General features: G+C 44.8%; 1 protein-coding gene across 1 annotated transcript; it reads left to right on the plus strand.

Annotated features, from left to right (window-relative positions):
• The first annotated feature begins 115 nt into the window (after nt 1–115).
• LOC131478652 (large ribosomal subunit protein P1-like) lies at nt 116–5107 on the plus strand. Its single transcript, XM_058659160.1, has 2 exons — nt 116–168; nt 4807–5107. Exons 1-2 carry the CDS (start codon nt 116–118, stop codon nt 5105–5107), a joined length of 354 nt encoding a protein of 117 aa, XP_058515143.1.
• Nucleotides 5108–19342: the final 14235 nt, after the last annotated feature.

Consider the following 19342-nt stretch of genomic DNA (forward strand, 5'->3'; position numbering starts at 1 on the left):
CTGGTCTTCTTTCCTCATTTCCACCCCAGACCAGTAATATAAGCATGTGTGTTTCTTTCTATTCAATTATTGAATATAGCATAAACATTGAGGATAGAAGAAAAAATAAGCTGTGATGCCTGCTTTCCAGAAGCTCACACTCTGTAGCTACGACAGAAACACAAACAGGTAAACTTACCCTGATTCCTGATTGCTCAGATGAGACAGATAAAAAGGGGAGGGACATTCCTAAAGATAAGGGAGATCAAAAGGAGAGGGAACAGTTCACTACAGGTCAAACATCTTAGCACAAAAATAGTCTAGCCCTTCAAACTTGTTTCCATGAATTCTCACACTGTTGTGTCTGCAACTTAATATCGTTGTTACCTTAGGCTACACCGAAGGCTGTAGCACTGTAGGAGCACCTGACCTGCATTCCACTTTACCCAGCTCTCTGTCAAAGGGCCTGGAAAGGTAGCAGAGGACCTGCTAGCCAACTGGGATACCCAGATGAATTTTGGGAGCCCCTAGATTCTGCCGGGACAGCTATTTGGGGGCAGTGAGCCAATGGATTGAAAAATCTTTCCCCCTCCTCCTCCCGTTCCTCCTGTCTCCCTCTCTGTGTAACAGTATCTTTCAAATAAGTAAATAACTTTTTTTTTTTAAGAAATTACTGAGGGTCCTCGTTTCGGCACAGCAAGCTAATCTTCACTTCTGAAGCGTTAGCTTTTCATTTCACTTCCTGCTGCCCCACTTCCCATCCAGCTCCCTGCTTGTGGCCTTGGCATGCAGTTCAGGACTGCCCAAAGCCTTGGGACCCTGCACCCACATGGGAGACCCGAAGGAGGTTGTGGCTCCCGGCTTCAGATTAGCACAGCTCCTGCCATTGAAGCCACTTGGGAAGTAAATCAGTGGATGAATGATCTTTCTCCCTGTCTGTTCTCTCTGTATACCTTATCAGCTTTTTAAAAAAAGTAAATAAATCATATATATGTGACATACATATATAACTGGCTTACACTCTGCAAAATTGTCCTGGAAGGCAGAAGAATTCGTCTAGATTAATGGAAAAATGACACATGATAGTGTCCTAGGCAGAAAGAAAAATTTCTTTTGCTATAAAGAGCATTATTGGGCTAACTAACCAGATATCAATATTTATGAACCAAGTGACAACATTATATCCATGTTAACTGCTTGAATTTGATACTTGTATTGTGGTTGTGAAAGACAAAGTCTCTATAAGAAAATCCACTAAAAAAAAAAAAAGAAAGAAAAAAAAAAAAGAAAACCCTCTAGTTCTCCACTTCCAAGCACTGTGATCCCATACGAGTGCCAGTTTATGTCTCAGCAGACCCACTTCCCCTCCAGCTCCCTGCTGGTGGCCTAGGAAAGCAGCAGAGGATGGCTCAAAACCTTGGGACCTGCACCCACGTGGGAGACCCGGAAGAAGCTCCTGGCTCCCAGATTTAGACCATCCCACCAAATAGAAGATCTCTGTCTCTGTAACTCTTTAAAATAAAATAAATAGATCATTTTTCCCACCAAACTTCTCAAATGACTCAATCTTTTTTAAAAAGGAAAGAAATAAAACTCCCACTAGAATAGATCTATGGTTTAGCTGCTACTACATGGGAGCCTTCAGCAGAGTGCCTGGGACTGGGTCCCACCTCTGCTCACCCAGCTGCCAGCAATCACTTCCAGCCACGTGGAAGGCCTGCATAGAGTTCCTCGTTCTTGTCTTCAGCCTGGCCCAGCCAGGATGCATCTGGGGAGTAAACCAGGAGATGGAAGGAAAGCCAGTTCCTTCCTCTCTCTCTCTCTCTCTCTCTCTCTCTCTCTCTCTCTCCGACACACACGTACTTCTTTATCATTATGCCTTTCAAATAAATATGTCTTTAAAAATAAACCATCTATTTGTAGGACAGGTCTGGAAGAGGCCTATTCTTTGAGCTTTTCCTTACTGTGGAAAAATTTTATTTCATTTTTTCCTTTTAGAATCTGGACTATGTCACTCCATTCTCTTCTGGCCTGTAGAGTTTCCTGTGAGAGTTTAATCACCACTTAATTAACATTCCTCTATATATCAATTGATTTTTTCACAAGCACATTTAAGGATCTTTTTCTTATGTTTGAAGAGAGCATGATTTTATCATGCGTCATGGTGAAGATCGCTTTTGGTCAATGCTGTTGGCAGTTCTGTGCCCCTGTTAGATGTTTTCCAATTCTTTCTGCAGATTAGGGAAGTTTTCCTTTATTATTTCATTAGATACATTTTTTAGAGAAATCTCTTTTTTTTGAGATTTTTTTGTTTTTATTACAAAGTCAGATATACAGAGAGGAGGAGAGACAGAGAGGAAGATCTTCCGTCCGATGTTTCACTCCCCAAGTGAGCCGCAACGGCCGGTGCTGCGCCAATCCGATTCCGGGAACCAGGAACCTCTTCCGGGTCTCCCACGCGGGTGCAGGGTCCCAAAGCTTTGGGCCGTCCTCAACTGCTTTCCCAGGCCACAAGCAGGGAGCTGGATGGGAAGTGGAGCTGCCGGGACTAGAACTGGCACCCATATGGGATCCCAGGGCGTTCGAGGTGAGGACTTTAGCTGCTAGGCCACGCCGCCGGGCCCGAAATCTCTTTTTTTAAGATTTATTTATTTTTATTAGATAGGCAGATATACACAGAGAAGAGACAGAGAGGAAGATTTTCCATCCTATGGTTGACTCCCCAAGTGGCCACAACGGCTGGAACTGAGCCAATCCAAAGCCAGGAGCCAGGAGCCTCCTCTGGGTCTCCCATGTGGGTGCAGGGTCCCAAAGCTTTGGGCCGTCCTTGACTGCATGCCAAGGCCACAGGCAGGGAGCTGGATGGGGAGCAGGGCTGCTGGGATATGAACCGGCGCCCATTATTAGATACATTTTTTAACACAGCTTCTCTTTCTATGCCTTCTAGAACTCCCATAAGTCTTACATTTGGCCTTTTAATAGTGTCTCTTAATTACTGAATACGTTTTTTAGCTTCACGCAACTCTGCATCCAGCCTTTTGATTTTTTTCCCCATTGACAAGAAATATCTCCCAATTCTGAGATTCTTTCTTCTGCTTCAGACATTGTATTATTCAGACTTTCCACTGAATTTTAATTTGCTCTATTGTGCCCTTCATTTCCAGTAATTTGGCTTTCCCTACAAATGATACTTAAAGATATTCTCTTGACAGAGAAGAGGAATAGCACTCACCAAACCCAAAGGCAAACGTGAAGAACATCCCAGTAAAATAACAACACAAGACTAAATCAAACAATGAACAACGCATTCCTAAAATGACAGGACCAAGTTACCACCCAATCATATTAGCCCTTAAAATAAATATCATAGATTAGTAGACTGGATTAAAAAAAAAAAACGCACCTATTTGTTGTCTTCAGGAGACACATCTCAACAGCAAAGATCAGTACATCTTTGATTTTGATGTTTTTGTTTTAATTTGTTAAAAAAAAGTTTATCTCAGTTTATCTTATTAAATTCTTCACCAACTCATAGGTCCACACATTATCATAATTTTCTTCAAAACGGTTCTTGGGATCAACACAGTAGCCTAGTGGCTAAAGTCTCACTTTGCATGCACCAGGATCCCATGTGGGCACTGGTCCTAATCCTGGCAGCCCCACTTCCCATCCAGCTCCCTTTTTGTGGCCTGGGAAAGCAGTCGAGGATGACCCAGACCTTTGGGACCCTGCACCCACGGATGTGAGATCTTCCTCTCTGTCTCTCCACCTCTCTGGATATCCGACTTTCCAATAAAAATATATAAATCTTTGGGAAAAAAAGGTTTTTGATTTTCTTTTTCATTTCTTTGGTGCAACATTAATCATTCAGTAGCATGTTAGATAACTTCATGGCATTGTAAATTTCTGTTTTCTTCCCTGTTGTTAATTTTGTTTTGTGACTTTTCATTTAAGGGGATGTACAGTAACTGTAGTGGAGACTATCATATCTAGTAGCATGTTATTTAACTTCATGTCATTGTAAATTTCTATTTTTCTTCCTGTTGCTGATTTTGTATTGTGGCTTTTCATGTTAAGGGGATGTATAGTAACTGTGTAATGGAGACTGTCATATCCAGATGTGAGGATACAATGCAGTATGCATCTCTACTTCCAGACGAAGATGGACTCCCAATGAAACTAGTAAATCTACCTTGACAACAGGATTCTGGACTCTGCTATTACCCATGCCCACGATGATGGACTTATGACTGTTTATGAAGAACTATACTGTTGTAATAATATAAGGGAACTCAGTGGGAGGTAAGAGGATTTGGGGAGGGGGATAAGGGAAATCCCAGGAGCCTATGGAACTGTATCATAACATAATAACAATAATAAAAAATTTAAAATAAACAAAAATAACATCTATTGAAGTATTTCGGGGGAATGGGGCATTGCTTTACAACATGCTCTAAAATGTTTCAGAGGGGGTAGGCATGTGACGAAGCTGTTACCATGCTGCTGAGATCCCTGCAGCCCTTACCAGACTGCTTGAGTGTGTAACTTTTCCAGCATGCTTCTAATGTGTACCCAGGAGATGCTCAAGTGTTTGGGTTCCTGCTATGCATATGTAAGACTTGGATTGAGTCTCTCTCTCGCTCTCTCTCTCTCAAATAAAAATGAAACTTTAAAAGTTTTTTAAAACAGACAAATTGAGTCCCATTTCACAGCTGCCAACAAGGTGCTCTGTCCTTCCAAGGAAGCTAAGGCGGCGTTGGGGTGAGGCCCGCAAGCCGGCACCTAGCACTGCGCCAGCACCCCGCAGCGCCATGATCTCTGAGCTAGCATCTTCCCGGCCCTGGTACTGCACGACAAGGAGGAGGTGACCGTCACGGCGTACAAGACCAACGCCTTCATTAAGGCAGCCGGAGTCAACGTGGAGCCCTTCTGGCCTGGCTCTTTCGCCAAGGCTGTGGCCAAAATCAATGTCAGGCCGGTAGACCCACTCCCGCAGCAGGTGCTGCCCCCCACGGGAGGCCATGTGCCCACCACGGCCGCTAGTGCAGCTGAGGAAAAGAAAGTGGAAGTCAAGAAGGAAGAATCCGAGGAGTCTGATGACAACATGGGCTTTGGGCTTTTTTACTAAGTCTGTTTTTCTTAAAAAAAAAAAAAAAAAAAAAAAAGGGCCCGGCGGCGTGGCCTAGCAGCTAAAGTCCTCGCCTTGAAAGCCCCGGGATCCCATATGGGCCAGTTCTAATCCCGGCAGCTCCACTTCCCATCCAGCTCCCTGCTTGTGGCCTGGGAAAGCAGTCGAGGACGGCCCAAAGCCTTGGGACCCTGCACCCGTGTGGGAGACCCAGAAGAGGTTCCTGGTTCCCGGCTTCGGATTGGCGCAGTACCGGCCGTTGCACTCACTTGGGGAGTGAAACATCGGACGGAAGATCTTCCTCTCTGTCTCTCCTCCTCTCTGTATATCTGACTTTGTAATAAAAATAAATAAATCTTTAAAAAAAAAAAGCAGCTTGTGTGTAGGGGGGAAACACAAAAATTGAAATGTTTCAGGGAAAAATTGTCCAGCCAAGTAAGCAAATGACAAACGTTAACACTCCACAAATCTGGATTGCGAGAGCTCAGTAAATGCTACCTGCAAGTCTGCTGCTTCAGTAAACTGCTTGCTTCCAGCTAAAGACACTAGGAGAACAGCAAATGCAGGCTTGCCTAAAGACAGATTGTCTAAAACAAAAGGAATGGTCAGGCACAGTGCGGTGGCCTAGCAAGGTGGCCTAGTGACTGAAGTCCTCACCTTGAACGTGCCAGGATCCCATATGGGCGCCGGTTCTAATCCCGGTAGCCCCACTTCCCATCCAGCTCTCTGCTTGTGGTCTGGGAAAGCAATAGAGGATGGCCCAAGGCCTTGGGACCCTGCACCTGTGTGGGAGACCTGGAAGAGCTCCTGCCTCCTGGCTTCAGATCAGCACAGCATCGGCCATTGCTGTCATTTGGAGAGTGAATCATCAGATGGAAAATCTTCCTCTCTGTCTCTCCTCTCTCTCTCTCTCTCTCTCTCTATATATATATATGTATGTATATACATATATATATATTTGTGCAATAAAAAAAATCTTAAAAACAAAAAAAGAAAAAAGAAAAGGAATGGTCATGAATTCCCTGCATAGCAATCCCATCAACCCAGAAAGATTAAATTCGGGCCCCGGCGCCGTGCCTAGCGGCTAAAGTCCTCGCAGCTAAAGTCCTCACCTTGAACGCCCTGGGATCCCATATGGGCCCTGGTTCTAATCCCAGCAGCTCCACTTCCCATCCAGCTCCCTGCTTGTGGCCTGGGAAAGCAGTTGAGGACGGCCCAATGCATTGGGACCCTGCACCCGTGTGGGAGACCCGGAAGAGGCTCCTGGCTTCAGATCGGCGCAGTACCGGCCGTTGCACTCACTTGGGGAGTGAATCAATGGACGGAAGATCTTCCTCTCTGTCTCTCCTCCTCTCTGTATATCTGACTTCGTAATAAAAATAAATAAATCTTGAAAAAAAAAAAAAGAAAGATTAAATTCGTACCGAAGGCCCAACCATCTTCCCACACAAATCACTTCACTGCGTTTGTCCTCTTCCCTTCTCAGCTGTGGAGAAGGTCGCAGCAGCTTCTAGGTCTCCCTGAGCTACGGGTGCTCACTTTTATCTTATGGGGGTACTCTCATGCATGTAATCAATTTTATGCCATTTCTCCTATTAATCTGTCTACTGCCTATTCATTAAATAGACTCAATTATGAAACCCTCAGGGAGCAAAGACAAATTTTGCCTCTTCTATAGTATCAGAGATTCTCTGTTCTGTTTGTGCAGCATTTCAAAATTAAAAAAAAATTAAAACTGAATGTTTTGCAGAAAATTTAGAAAATACTAAGGAAAGAAAGAAAGAAAGAAAGAAAGAAAAGAAAGAAAAGAAAGAAAAGAAAGAAAAGAAAAGCAATCCCATCACATATATTCCTATGTGAACTTTAGAGGCAATAGAGTAAGTGTGGCAAGTTTGGTCAGTGAATTGGGTTCATTTGCATTGAAAAGGTGTTCAGGAGGTGGGAAATGGGCAGTTGTTCATGACTTTTTCACCAGCTGTATCTAGTCTCCTGTGTCTCTGACTTTCAAACTCTAAAATCGCCCACTAGAAGATATGTCCCATTCATTTTCAATGACTTCTTGTAAACAACCTTTTGTCATTTGAAGGAAAGTCAAAGATAAAAGTGCATTCTGATCTCATGTTTCATTATTACAGAAATACATATATAGCGATTTTAAAAGAATGATATTGTGAATCTCCATGTACCATAATCCTTCTCAGAAAATTTTGAATTCATTGTTTTAGGGTGGTTTCCTTGATCTCAAAAGCATTAATTCACTTGCTGTTTATGTATACTTCCCTGTAGAATCTATAGCAAGGACTCTTAACCTTGGACTCCAATCTGCGTTTTGGACCAGACAGTTCCTTGCTGGGGAGAGGGAGCTGAGTAGAGAGAGGCCTCTGCACTGTAGTGGATTTAGCAACCTCTCTGGAATGAACCTACTGGATGCCAGTAACACTGACACACACCAGTTGTTACGATCAACAATGTTTGCAAGCACTTCTGTCTCCTGGAAGGTAAAATGACTCCCTGTCGAGAGCGCCTGAGTTCCTGAGTCGTTCTGTATTGCTACTTGCTTTGCGGTGAATCACACTGATTTCTCCTCCCAAACACTGAATTCTATGCAGTATACAGTCTACTCAGTATGCCACTAAGGTAGTGTGGCCGGAGTGCTATGCTGATGCCCTTTGAGAGCTTGCTTTTCCATCCTCGCAGAGCCTGCAGAACTATTTTTACATGGTGTGATGATTCCTTTAGGAGTTACTCAGAGCTAATTGGCTTTTGCTTTGCAAGACTGCAAAGCTATCATATCTTTTGCATCCTTGTTGTTGGCCTTCCTATTCTTTGCTATCAGCACCTACTATTGTCTCAACAGCTGGGATCATTGTTCCCTGATGATTTCACTGGCTCTTGAGTACCAGGGTGCTAGTCAGGGACTGAGGTCTTGGTGAAGGCTACAGATTGAGTAGTTGCCATGTTAGCAGCCTGTTGTGTGGGCTAGTGGGTTGACTTTAGGTAATTGTAAGTCCAGCAGTCTTGTTACTCACCCAACCCAGTGGGAACAGATAATGAGACCAAGAAAGAAGCACATAAAAGCAAATCAAGACAAAATGGTAAAAAGTCAACAAAATGAATGCAATAGCGTTTCTATGATCTAAAATGAAGGTGACCTCCTTGAATGGAGCTACTTAATAGCTTATGAATTTGTGCTAAGGTTGTTTATGTCAAACCAATCTGCTGAGCTCCATCCTGTTCAAATTGCCCCTTTGGTGAGAAACAGTGCTTTTCATTATCTGTCAGCTCTTCCATTTGAAGCCAGAAGCTCTAAAGGAGGCAGAGTAGGAAAGACGCCATTAGCAAAGATGTTGGTCCAGACCTCAAGGAGGGAGATATTTGTCCAAGTCCCAATGTGAAGGTGACCAGGGTTCGGTAATCAGGACGTGTTCGAAATACCTGTCTGGTGGGGAGAAACAGGGCCCAGATTAGAAAGCCTCCTTATCTCCTCCCACATTTTCATAGTTATTTTTTTTTTTTTTTGCATTTCCTCTTCATCTTGCTTCCCACTTCAAACCCAAACAGTCAGACTCTAGAACAGGGTTTGGACTTGGGTATCATCACTTAAATGCATGAGCCACGCACAGGTTGAGTAATTTCTCTATGCTTCTGTGTCTTCCTTTATCAAACGAAGAGAACAATGTCTGTTGGGATTTGAGGGGGACAGACTCACATTTGGCAACCTTGTCCAAATTCTAAACCAATTTCTTATTTTTTTATAATGTAAATTTTTAAGATTTATTTATTTTTATTACAAAGTCAGATACACAGAGAGGAGTCGAGACAGAGAAGATCTTCTGTCCGATGATTCATTTCCCAAGTGAGCACAACAGCTGGTGCTGTGCTGATCCGAGGCCAGGAGCCAGGAACCTCCTCCAGGTCTCCCACACAGGTGCAGGGTCCCAAGGTCTTGGGCTGTCCTCGACTGCTTTCCCAGGCCACAAACAGGGAGCTGGATGAGAAGTGGAGCTGCTGGGATTAGAACCAGCGCTCATACGGAATCTCAGGACTTTAGATGCTAGGCTACCGCACCAGGCCTATGAGTCACATTTGAATATAAGTTCTATGTATGTGTTCTGTGCAGAAATCACAGATTTGTGTCCTGAGCTTTGGTCCTCCTATGCTTGTGGACTCTAGGGCATACTGAGCTTTGTTCCATGCATAGGCCCTGGATCCTGGCTTTGGATCGGACCCAGCTCTGGCTGGTGTGGCCATTTGGGGAAGGAAGCAGCAGATGGAATATCTTTTTCTCTGTCTCTCTTTCTTTCTGTAAATCTGATCTGCCTTTCCAATAATTTTTTTTTTTATGACCAAGAAAGAGAGACAGAATCAGGTAAGGGAATAAGGAAAGCAGAGTAGGGGAGAAGATGATACTAAGCAAGAGATCCAAGCCTTGACCTGATCCCAGTGGGAGATCTGGAGTGCAGGTCATTCTGGATGGGCCCACCTTGAGGCATGAGAACTGGGCTTTCAGATCCCCACAGAAGTCAGTGGCTGGAGGCCATTACTCCTAGGCACCTCCAGCGCTCCACATACTTACAGCAGTAAGTAGCTGCAGTAGCCAAGTAAAAGATGCTGATGGTGATGCCAGACTTTTAAAGTAAAAGGACTCAAGTTAGAAGGTTGAGGAAAAAAAGCATAGGAGTTTGGTGAGCCCATGGAACTGCAAAGAATGGCTCAAACAATCAGACCTAGCTCTATGCATAGGCAAAATTGTTCATTGGACCACAGAGGTGTGGATGAGTTCTCGGACTGGCTAAACACCTGTTTCTCCAGGTGCCGAGCGTTTCTATAATCCGTAGTTTGTGTGGAACTGACTCGTAGCATAAAGATAGTAGATTTAAAACTATATATGTCAATAAGATGCTGGACTTTATGCTTGGTAGATGCTTGCAATGAAAGAATCTCAACTGAACTTGAACTGTGGTAATGCAACAAGGTGGAGGAATCCACGGGGGTGGGGGGAAGAGATGGGGGGATCCCAGTGCCTATAAACCTGTGATACATAATGCAATGTAATCAATAAAAAAAAAAAAGAAAAAAGAAACTATATGTGTTGACCCCAGGATGATAGCATAGTGGTTAAAGTCCTAGCCTTGAACGCACCGGGACCCCATGTGGACGCCGGTTCTAATCCCGGCAGCTCCACTTCCCATCCAGCTCCCTGCTCGTGGCCTGGAAAAGCAGTAGAGGATGGCCCAAAGCCTTGGGACCCTACACCCAAGTGGGAGACCCAGAAGAAGCTCCTGGCTCCTGGCTTCAGATTGGCTGAGCTCCAGCCGTTGTGGCCACTTGGGGAGTGAACCATCCAATGGAAGATCTTCCTCTTTGTCTCTCCTCCTCTCTGTATATCTGACTTTGTAATAAAATAAATAAATTTTTAAAAAAAATTTACATATGGTTAATTCCATAAATGTTCTGTGTCCTTGGTCACCAATAAGCATGCTACCTTCATTGGAATTAGGAAAATGAAGTAGAGGTAGAGGGAAAAGAGAAAGATCTTCCATCTGCTGTTTCCCTTCCCAAATGACTGCAACAGCCTGGTCTGAACCAGGCTGGAGCCAGGAGCTTCATCCAGGTCTCCCACATGGGTGCAGGCACCCAGGGACTCAAACATTAGCAGGGAAGTGAATCAGCACCAACATGGGGTGCCAGCATTGCAGGCCACAGCTTAACCCATTATGCTACAACACTGGCCCCAGAGACAGTCTTAAGCAGTTCATATTTTCTGATAAAATGCAATTAAATTGGAAATTAATAAGCAAAAGATAGAACAGCCACTTTGAAAATTAAAAGATGTACTTTGAAATAAATCATAGGTCAAAGAAAAAGCTTTACTAAAAAATGATGAAATATTTAACACCACATATTAATGAAAATGTCATATATAATTAATGAAGAAAATTATAATTTGCAGTTAAAGTGGTATTTAGGAAAATTGCTTGCCCTTAAACGTTTGTATTTTTTTAAAGACTTACTTATTTTTTTTAATATATATTTTTATTAATTATTTTGCATTATGTGACAGTTTCATAGGCTCTGGGAATCCCCCCACCCCTCCCCCTCCCCTCCCCCCTGGTGGATTCCTCCACCTTGATGCAGCATTACAGTTCAAATTCAATCAAAGACTTACTTATTTTTATTACAAAGTCAGATATACAGAGAGGAGGAGAGACAGAGAGGAAGATCTTCCGTCCATTGATTCACTCCCCAAGTGAGTGCAACGGCCGGTACTGCGCCAATCCAAAGCCGGGAACCAGGAACCTCCTCCGGGTCTCCCACGCGGGTGCAGGGTCCAAATGCATTGGGCCGTCCTCGACTGCTTTCCCAGGCCACAAGCAGGGAGCTGGATGGGAAGTGGAGCTGCCAGGATTAGAACCGGTGCCCATATGGGATTCCGGGGCTTTCAAGGCAAGGACATTAGCCGCTAGGCCATGCTGCCGGGCCCAAACCTTTGTATTATTAAAGAAAAATAGTTGGAAATTGAAAAGCCAAGCATCCAACTTAAAAAGTTACAAAAACATAAATGGGGCCCAGAGTGATGGCTCATTTGGCTAAATCCTCACCTTGTAAGCACTAGGATCCCGTGTGGGAGCTGATTTGTGACCTAGATGTTGCACTTCCCATCCAGCTCCCTGTTTGTGGCCTGGGAAAGCCGTAGAGAATGACTCAAAGCCTTGGGATCCTGTACTGGCATGGGAGATCTGGAAGAGACTTCTGGCTCCTGGCTTCAGATTGGCTCAGATTTGGCCATTGCGGCCACTTGGGGAGTGAACCAGCAGATGGAATATATTTCTCTCTGTCTCTCTTTTTCTCTGTAAGTCTGCCTTTCAGATAAAAACAAATAAATCTTAAAAAAAAAAAAAAAAAGCAGAAATGGGCATTTGGTGTAGCCGTTAGCACATCCCTTAGGATGGCCATATCAAGGTGCCTACTTTTCAGTAAACAGTTCCTATCCACATTCCTGCAAATGGCTATCCTGGGAAGCAGCAGGTAATGAATTTTTCAAGGCAATTGGGGTCCTGCCACCTATATTGGACACCAGGGTTGAGTTCCTAGCTCCTGGCTTCAGTCAGCCAGCCGTGGGCTATTTAGGGGAGTGAATCAAGGGATAGAAGGTATCTCTTGCTCTTTCTCTCCCCTTCAAATAAATAAAAGTTTGTTAAAAATAAAAATTACAGGAAGAAAAAATAGAAATAAAAGGACACAGAAACAAGCAAATATTAGTGTCAGTCTGGCAGCATTGGCAAACCTCTAGAAAGACTGATCATACCAAAAAAAAAAAAAAGGTAGATGCAAACCAACATTAGGAATTGGATCAGTTGGATTCATGACAGGAAACAGATGACAGGCTCAGAGAGGATAATTAAAGAGAACTTAATGAAAGAACCATGCGTGAGGATGTGGGCAGGGTTGAAGAAATCCAGGCACGGATGAGGAAGCGCCTCAGGGCTACCAACACTGGGAGGACATCAGCAACCCTAAGCCTCAAGGCTGGAGGCAGAAGGAGTGATGGCTGAAAACTAGTGGGAACTGCAGCAGGAGCATAAGGAAAGCGGCACCCAGCAGAAACTCGGGGTTTCTATAGAGGGACATAGCCACTGTGGTCTCCCATCCCAGCACGGGGAGGATCTGGGGAATATTCTTGCTCTTCTCTCCTTGCCCCATCTGAACTGCTGATGCTTCTCACCGATTGAAGGCTGCTGGAAGACATCATTGCCTTGCCTTTGCATGTGCCAGGATCCCATATGGGCACCGGTTCATGTCTAGGTGACTCCGCTTCCCATCCAGCTCCTTGCTTGTAGCCTAGGAGAGCAACGGAGGATGGCCCAAAGCCTTGGGATCCTGCACCTGTATGGGAGACCCGGAAGAAGTTCCTGCCTCCTGGTTTCGGATCAGGCTCAGCGCTGGCTGTTGTGGCCACGTAGGGAATGAACCAGTGGAAAGATCATCTTTCTGTGTCTCCTTCTCTCTGTAAATCTTCCTTTCCAATAAAAAAATAAGAAATCATTTTTTTAAAAGTGGATCTTGGAAAGGGAATCATGGATATTCCAATCCTAATTTATTTCTTTTGCCCCTTCACATCTACCCTTGGTCCATGTACTCTATCCAGATGAAAACTTCATGTCCTCAAAAAGGGAATGCACCAACTCCCATCAACCACTAGGTCATTTCAGGGTGATGACAACTCATTCTTACTCCTGCAGAGCACCCAAAACATTTGCCACCACCGGTCATTTTCACATAGAGACTTGAAGAAGGTATTCCCTTAGTTGACACGATCTGTTTCTGTAGCTGGAAACACTTACTAGATAAGCATTGCTTCTTTCTTTCCACCACTCCTGCATGTTTCCTCTCCACAATTCTAGCATCTCCCAACAGGACAGCATGTGTTACCTAATAGAGTTGCTAAGTCTTTATCCCCACTGGATCTGAGTCCTTAGACTTTTACTTTTAGTTACCAGTTTCCATTGACTAGTAATATTGAGTCAGGGAATGACAAGAAACCCACCAAAAAAAAAAAAAAGACCCACCGAAGCATTTGGACCCCAGGTGTAGTCTTCCTCATCTCTCTTGTGTAATAGTAAACTTATTTGCTTTTGAAAATGAAGATAGGTTGGGCCCGGCACCGTGCCTAGCGGCTAAAGTCCTCGCCTTGAACGTGCCAGGATCCCATATGGGCGCCAGTTCTGGTCCCATCCAGCTCCCTGCTTGTGGCCTGGGAAAGCAGTCAAGAACCGCCCAAAGCCTTGGGACCCTGCACCCATGTGGGAGACCTGGAGGAGGTTCCTGGCTCCCTGCTTTGGATCGGTGCAGCACCGGCTGTTGCGCTCACTTGGGGAGTGAATCATCAGACAGAGGGTCTTCCTCTCTGTCTCTCCTCCTCTCTGTATATCTGACTTTGTAATAAAAATAAATAAATCTTTAAAAAAAAATGAAAATGAAGATAGGTTACTTTGCTTGGGACCCGTTGGCTGCCTTGCCAGTTCAACAGCATGAAAAGCTTAAAATGGGCAGACAGCATTATCAGCTTCCAAAATATCAAAATCCTTCCAAATTCTCTGGGGGAAGAATTTTACCTTGGACACTAGAACCCCCTAGCCCACTGAATTCAAGATTTGGAGTTGGGAGCCATGTATTGTCTTCAGTGAGAGGGTTCATTCCTACCTCCAATCCTTGAATCCTGGACTCATGTCTTTTGGCTCCAACGAAGAGAATATCCTGCTTTGGCCTAGAGTTTAAAGCAGATGACCAGGTTTTTATAGGATAGTACCCAGCTGGTACTTTCTCTCCCAGCTGGTTCCATAACTGAGCCTTCAGCAAGACATTTCAGCAAATGTAACCAATGAATTCCGTGAAGATGAGCCCATTAGCACACTTCTTATGTCCCAAAGTGAATTCCTAGGTTGGAGGCAATGTTGGGTGGGAAATCATGGTAATGAATGAGATCCTGTGGGTCCACGTGGTAGTGCTGGCAAATCTGTGTTCAGAATATGCATCTAGTCCTGTGAAGACATTTGGTGCCTCCTGTCTGAAGGGGTACAGTGTAAGCAGCCTCCTTTAGATGAGTACCTGGTCCCTTTGGGGCATGCTGCCAGGCTGGTACCTCCGAGTTTGATCTCTTCTGATAAGTTGATTGCCCATTCAACAATGGTGGTAGACAGAGTAGCTTCATTGAGGGGCAGATCCTATTGTTGAGTCCCTCTGTAATTCCTATCCCAGCTGCCAAGGCCATTTTGTACATGGGTCTTCTAAGCATGAGTTAAAAAGGCTGACATTGACAGAATAGGTCTTCCTATATTCCTAATTCCTAACAGGTCCACTATAGCAAACGTCATTTGGAGCAATTATGTGGAAAACAAATGCCTTCAGACTCTGGGTTTTTCTAAGATGATCCATGTATTTCTACCTTAGGCCTCCTCACTACCAAATTCCCTAGCTTGTTCTTTCCACAATCTTCTCTGGCTAGCCAAATCAGTCTCAGTTGGGATATTAGGCCATTTCTCCTCTCTAAAGAGTAGACAATCAGGCACATTGTTATGGTGGGTTTCCTTATACCTCTGTGTCTAGGGGTAGTCCCCGAGTGAGGCTGTGGTACAACTGCCTTCCACTTCCACCAGCTGCCAGCCTACTATACAGGCCCATTTATAGACCCATAGTTCTGCATTTCCTGGGCTCTCAGATGGTCATGAAGCAGTCTCTGAAGCCATGTATGTAGGCCAATGGGGAAGCAGGAGCAACTACCATGAGAATGCGAGCCACATCCTCGTTCAGTGTCCTTTTGCCTTCACAGTTTTCTGGAATCTGATTTCATATGTGATTTCTATTCACAGTGGCACGCTGCTGCACATGGCCATTTCATGATCAAACATAGCAAATAATACCCAGTTCATGATGTATAGCTTAGCTTAGAACCTGTTGGCATCACATAGTTAAAAATGCATTCATTGCCAGAGTCTAGCAGCAAACCACAGTTTGCTTTTCAAATGAAGAACTGTCAAGCAAGGAAACCGTGGCTTTCCCTCCACCCCCTAAGAATCTGAGCTGTGGGGCTTCGACTGGACCTCATAGAACACCTTCTCTGTTGCAGTGCTTTCCAACCCTATTCAGTCTGATAAGCCATAAGGCCCAAGTTCCAGAGCAGCTTGTTCTGCAGCCCAGTTGACCTGCAGAGCCTTTTCTGTTTTCAGAGCGCACTCAAAACCAGCAGCCTTCCAGGTTACTCAGTAAGTGGGCGAGAGTAGCAGGTCCAAATATAAAGGAGTCATTAAGAAGTTTGGGCCCAGTGCCGTGGCCTAGAGGCTAAAGTCCTCTCGCCTTGAATGCGCCAGGATCCCATATGGGCACCGGTTCTAATCCCGGCAGCTCCACTTCCCATCCAGCTCCCTGCTTGTGGCCTGGGAAAGCAGTCGAGGACAGCCCAATGCTTTGGGACTCTGCACCCATGTGGGAGACCCGGAGGAAGTTCCTGGCTCCTAGCTTTGGATTGGCACAGCACCGGCCATTGCACTCACTTGGGGAGTGAATCATCGGACGGAAGATCTTCCTCTCTGTCTCTCCTCCTCTCTGTATATCTGACTTTGTAATAAAAGAATAAATCTTAAAAAAAAGTGCATGGAAATGTATGCTATGAAAAAACTATGCATGGATTTCAAAAGCTTTGGCACAAAAATAAACTTTTCTTTCTGGAAGTACCCTTGTCTGCTATCTCCTAAACTCAAAGAGGCCCACCAAGAATTGGATTAATTTCTTTTCTTTCTTTATTGGAAAGGCACATTTACAGAGAGAAGGAAAAACAGAGAAAAAGGTCATCCATCCACTGATTCACTCCCCAAATGGCCGTGACAGTCAAAGCTTAGCCAATCTGAAGCCAGGAGCCTCTCCCTGGGTCTCCCATGTGGTTGCAGGGTCCCAAGGTTTTGGGCCATTCTGCACCTCTTTTTAGGCCACAAGCAGAGAGCTGAATGGGAAATAGAGCAGCTGGGACAGGAAGCAGCACCCACATGAGATTCTGGCGCTAGCGAAGCAGAGGACTAACCAACGGAACCTTCGTGCCTGGCCCTTCCATAAGGTTTATATCCCATTCTGCTTCCTACTCATTGATGTTACATCATCAGTGTAATACACCAGCATTAATCATTGTGTCTGTCAAATAATAAAAAAAAAACGATTTCCTTAACTTCCTTCTGGAATAAAGGTTGATAGAAAGTACCTTTTTAAAAGATTGCCTGAAGTTGAGTAGGGACAAACTGTTTCTCATTATCTTGCTGAAAACAGGCTGTGTTAATTTGCCTCAATAAAGTAGCCCTGTTTGGAAGCCTCAGCTGTGACTTGTGTCAGCACCCGATTTAATTAACTGTAACCTGCAATTATTCTCCAAAACCTACGCGCCTTTTTCCATAGGTCAAACAGGCAAGTTAAATTGTGGTATATGGCTGTACTAATTGCGCTTTCATTTTCCAAGTCCCTGATTATGACTGGCACCTTAATCAGGGGATGTAGGGTTTCCTCTGTCAGTAAGGATGATTCAGGGGAAATCAAGGGTTACATTTTTTCTGAGCCTCATCTCTTTTTTTTTAATTTTCATTTTTTCATTTGATAGGCACATTTACAGAGAAGAAGTGAGAGTGATCTTCCATCTGCTGATTCACTACTCAAATAGCTGCAATGGCCTGATCTGAGCTGATCTGAAGTGCGGAGCCAGGAGTTTTCCTGGGTTTCCCATGCAGGTGCAGGGTCCCAAGGACTTCAGCTGCCCCCCATTGCTTTCTCAGGCCACAGGCAGAGATCTGGATAGGAAGTGGAGCAGCTGGAACATAAACCGGCACCCATAAAGGATGCTGGCACTGCAGGTAGAGGATTAGCTTTCTGAGTCACAGCCCTGGCACTTTAACCTCATCTTTTTATACTTAAATATCTCTAACCACTAATATTAGGACCCTATTCGTTCCCCAGGAATATCCTTAACCTGGGTTAAGATTGCTGGTGAGATGGATCTTTAATTGATGCTGCTGCTCTGCAACATGTGTCATCCTTTCCCGGAATGTGATCTGCAGGCGTATCTTCCCCACAACTGCAAGAGAATAAAGACTACTGGGAGGCTGACACTGACGCTCTCTGATTGTCTGCAGCAATCTGAGTTGTGCATTCAAGGCTCTCAATTTGTCCTCTTTTCTGTGTAAGCTCTCTGGGGTCATCAGAAACAGGTTAGCCCTAGCTACTTCCTTCTCGATAATCACTGTCACCATAGGGACTAAGTGCTCCAGCCACTTGATTTCCCAAAGCTTTGCCCTCCAATTGCATCCCATTTCAAGTCGCCATGGGTGATAATTTGAGAAAATCACCATCAGTTCATGCCACCCGTGACAAGTATCCCATTAACTCCTAGCACAGACGTTGTCACAAACTGTATTCGTTAGGAAGCAGAGGCTGAAATGGAGCTAGGAACACAAAGGGGATGCTGCAGAAAGACACCTGAGAAGGAAAAGAAGAGGTGTCCAGGCAGGCAAGTTAAACCCAAATCTGATATATTCATTCCCTTCAGGACAACTCATGGTACCCTCCAAAGAGAAAGGGGATCCAATGCTATTAACTTATCAGAAAGTGGCTTCTTGGTGGCCCCCCAGTCGCTGCTAGTATATTGATCTCTGCTGTTGGCTTTTTGGGCACTCGGCAGTAGCAGTAGTTAAGTCAGCTATGGAACAGTGAAGTCCCTGCACAATCTCGCTTTCTCCTTACACAACAGCTGGTTCATGGGCCCATTGCACAGGTAGTAAGTAGGCCAAGGGGAGAGACTGGCAGACATCCTCAGCCTAGTGCCTCTTATCCTACTTGGCAGTTGAGAGTCTCTTTTTGCACTGCACAGTCTCTGATACATTTTCTGTTTGAACCCAAGAATCGGCCCACTCCCAAAGCCATCCACCCAGGTTTCTCAAGTATATTTGTCACTGATATTCCAGCCCCCTTCTCCCCCCCGCTGGCAGTTCTTCGACACCTCTGCCCAATGAGCCAAGATACTTGCCACTGCCTGGGGCTGGCTATATATCTGTGTTTCAGGCTTTACTTTTCTCCATACAAAGTAAATGACAGAGTGTACTGTCCATGGGAATAATTGCCCTTTGATAGAGCAAGATGGCTAAAGATAGGGATGCACATGTCCCTGAAGAGGGGAAAATCAATGCAACCAGAAAAATACAAGTATACATGGATGAAATTTTATTGAGACACTGCTGCCCTCATTCATTTACATTAGTTCTGTATTTGCGCACTTGACTGAATCACGTAGTTCCAACAGACTGAAAGGCCCCCAAACCAGGAATACTTACCTACTCACTGGTCCTTGACAGAAAAAGTTTGTTAAGATCAGATAAGTTAAGCACTGCATTGTAACATTCCTGTTTTATGAGAACATTCTTAAGAACACCATAAGGTGGGCCCGGCGACGTGGCCTAGTGGCTAAAGTCCTCGCCTTGAAAGCCCCGGGATCCCATATGGGCGCCGGTTCTAATCCTGGCAGCTCCACTTCCCATCCAGCTCCCTGCTTGTGGCCTGGGAAAGCAGTCGAGGATGGCCCAATGCATTGGGACCCTGCACCCGCGTGGGAGACCCGGAAGAGGTTCCTGGTTCCCGGCATTGGATCGGCGCGCATCGGCCCGTTGTGGCTCACTTGGGGAGTGAATCATCGGATGGAAGATCTTC

This window comes from Ochotona princeps, chromosome X, assembly GCF_030435755.1.
Source record: "Ochotona princeps isolate mOchPri1 chromosome X, mOchPri1.hap1, whole genome shotgun sequence".
Lineage (NCBI taxonomy): Eukaryota > Metazoa > Chordata > Mammalia > Lagomorpha > Ochotonidae > Ochotona > Ochotona princeps.